General features: G+C 41.8%; 1 protein-coding gene across 1 annotated transcript; it reads right to left on the bottom strand.

Moving 5' to 3' along the window:
• Positions 1–405: 405 nt before the first annotated feature.
• Positions 406–2,691, bottom strand: LOC149160328 (uncharacterized). Its single transcript, XM_089434583.1, has 2 exons — positions 749–2,691; positions 406–550 (listed from the first exon to the last, which is right to left on the bottom strand). Exons 1-2 carry the CDS (start codon positions 2,689–2,691, stop codon positions 406–408), a joined length of 2,088 nt encoding a protein of 695 aa, XP_089290709.1.
• Positions 2,692–2,969: the final 278 nt, after the last annotated feature.

Genomic DNA, 2,969 nt, shown 5'->3' with positions numbered 1-2,969 from the left:
AACATATGTAATGTACTAGTTCGGTTAATAGAAGGCTTCATTCTTACTTGACCAAAAAAAATAAATATTATTATGATAATTTTTTTCCCATGGGAAAAAGTCGTAATTTCTATTAATATAAAGAAATTACATTTTGTAGATGCCAATGCATATTCATATGGAGGCTGCTGAGCCTGTGGAGTTCACAGTCTATAGATCTGATAGATAGTCTAGAAGTCTCCACGCAGGGAGTCTGCAAAGTCTGTACTAGTTGTGACTATAATATGATCAAAATTTAAGTCCTGCTCTACGCAGAGAGCGACATATAAACTATATGCTACCAAAAAAAGAGTTGTTATACATGTCCATACAGTGGATTATATATACATGATAATACAAAAAAACAGTGCTTGTTGTATGAGGGCCTTAAAGCCCATTTCCTATGGGATCATCAAAAGGTCTATGATAATGCTGGTAGAAAGTTCCGTCTATCTCCTCCTGTATCAACCAGTCATTTCCTTGTCTGTGTGCTGCCTCTTTGGATAGTTGATCTGCGACTGTGTTTTGTTCCCTGTAGATGTGTCGACAGACAAATGATTCAAAAGAAGTAATCAGTCTTTTAGCTTCATCTAATATATGCCTCAATGAAAATGCATAGCAATGAGATGCATCATTCAGCCAGTTGCAAACAATTTTAGAATCTCCATATAGTTGTAGGTGTCTGCACTGTTTTTGTAATGCAAAGTGAATGATATGTTTTGTCGTGCACAGTTCAGCAAAGTTGTTGGTGCCTCTGCCTAGGTTGATTTGGATCTTGTAGTAGTGCATTTCATTGAGATAAAGGATGGCGCCACCCCCACAGCCTGCTTCCTGAGCAGAGCCATCAAAATAAGCCCAGGGCTTAGATTTGTCTATGATCTCAGGTCTGGGGGGGGGGGAGGTTTCCACTTCGGGGAGCATGTCAAAATCTGCAATCGTGTGTTGCAAAATGGCAGGCCAATGGGGGGTCTTTAAGTTGAAGATGGCCTGGTTATGCGCAATCCATAAAGCCCAGCATACCAGCAGTGGTATATTAATGAATTTTCCTGAGTGATTTTGACACCAATTGTTCCAAGCTTCCATGAGATTGCTCCCTTGCCAGTTTTTTAAGATTGGATAGTGAGAGATGAGGGATTGCCAAAATTCCTTAGCTGTATTGCAATTTAAGAAGAGATGCTTTGTACTTTCTTCTTCCTTGCGGCACAAGTGGCACCAGAAGGGACCATAAAATGATCTCTTCATTAGATTGGTCCCGGTAGGGATCTTGTCGAAGAGAATATTCCACATCAATAAGCGTGTGCGAGGTGCTGCCTTGAGCTTCCAGAGCGCTTTCCAGGTTGGGAGGATGTCCTGAGGCTTGAAGGATTCCATGAGCCTTATATAACCTTGTCTCGGGGAGTATACTCCATGTTTTGCAAAGGCCCAGATTATCTCATCCGGTCCTTCTGTAAGTCTGATATGTGCCTGGGTAAGGGCATCCGTGTAATCCTGCCATTCATGATGCCACTGAACTGGTATCTCCAACGCTTGTGCTGATATCCATGCCTGTTGGAGAAAGGAAGAATTGTCGTTATCGCCAATGTGCTTGATGTGTGTTACTCCTCTGCTGTGTAGATATCTTATAAGGTCTGCAGATAATCTATGGGCATTGCCACAGCCGACCCACGGGTCCAATCCAATTCGAACAGCATTACCTTCCTTTATACGCCATGTAATTCCTTCTCGCAGAAGTGGTAGTGAGCCGATGACCGCTTTCCAGATATTAGATATGTTATGTCTTGTTCCATGCTGCAGACGGAACCAGTCCATTAAATTCAATGGCTTGATGTATTTCACTTGTGCAACTCGGGTCCAGAGACTGTTTGTGGTGAGGAGCTGCCACCCAAGCTTGGCTGCTAATGCTCTGGAGAATAGATCAAGTCTCTTTATGCCCCATCCTCCCCAACTTTTGGGTTTTGCAATGGTGTCCCATTTAACCCAGGCAAAAAGCTTCCCCGGTTGATGTCCTTTCCATAGAAATCTACAGCATATGCTTTGTAATCGACTCAATATACCTTTAGGTATCCAAGCCAAGGTCATCCAGTAGACTGGAGTGGCTTTAATAACTGCTTTAAAGAGAATCAATCTGCCTGCTCGAGAGAGATATTTGTGATACCATACCTGTAGTCTTTTTTCCACTTTCGCTATGAGCCAAGTCCAGTCTGCTATCCTATATCCGAGAGGTTTTAATATAAAACCCAGGTATTTTATACCTTCTGTCAAGTCCAATGAGGTGAAAGGGAAGTGCTGTGATGCAAAGGTGAATTCATGTTGTGTACATCCGACTGTAGTAATCGTGGACTTGATATCATTTATCATCATACTTGTAGCTTGTTGGAAAAGTAGGATTAAGTATTGAAGAGTAGTAGTGTCCCCAATGCTGCCATTTAAGAATATCAGAATATCATCAACAAATAATAGATGAGTGAGATAAAAATTATCCGCAATTTTAATGCCGGTCAGATGATTTCTATCTCGAGCAGATGTAATAATCCTACTTAATCCTTCCATAATAAGCAAGAATAGCAGGGGTGAGAGAGGGCATCCCTGTCTGAGGCCCCTCTCTGAAGTGAAAAAAGAAGTAGCTTCGCCATTGAGAAGCACACTGTAGGACACATCAGTGATGCAGCTCATTATCCATTTGATATAATCATAGGGAAAACCAAGATGAGTCAACAGCAGTCTAATGTAGAGCCAGTTTGTTCTATCAAATGCCTTGGATAGGTCCACCTTTAGAATCATTCCTTTCTGCTTTTTGAGCTACAGAGAATGCATGAGCTCTTGTGCTGTGGCAATAGCTTCGTGAATCTGTCTGTGATGAAGGAAGGCAAATTGCTCAGGAGATATATGCCGTGAAAGAATAGGCTTCAGGCGGTTGGCTATGATCTTGGCAATGATCTTGTATAGGCAGT

Source organism: Pinus tabuliformis, chromosome 5_2 (assembly GCF_031772625.1).
Source record: "Pinus tabuliformis cultivar Carrire ecotype Pingquan chromosome 5_2, CPIR1, whole genome shotgun sequence".
Lineage (NCBI taxonomy): Eukaryota > Viridiplantae > Streptophyta > Pinopsida > Pinales > Pinaceae > Pinus > Pinus tabuliformis.
This window is presented reverse-complemented; position numbering and strand designations above follow the sequence as displayed.

Bases quoted from the DNA above. Each gene is read 5' to 3' on its own strand.
- LOC149160328 (XM_089434583.1), bottom strand. From the start codon at position 2,691: ATGAGCTGCATCACTGATGTGTCCTACAGTGTGCTTCTCAATGGCGAA. The intron at 551-748 runs GTGCACGACAAA...ACACATCTACAG, and splicing joins ACCAACAACTTTGCTGAACT to GGAACAAAACACAGTCGCAG.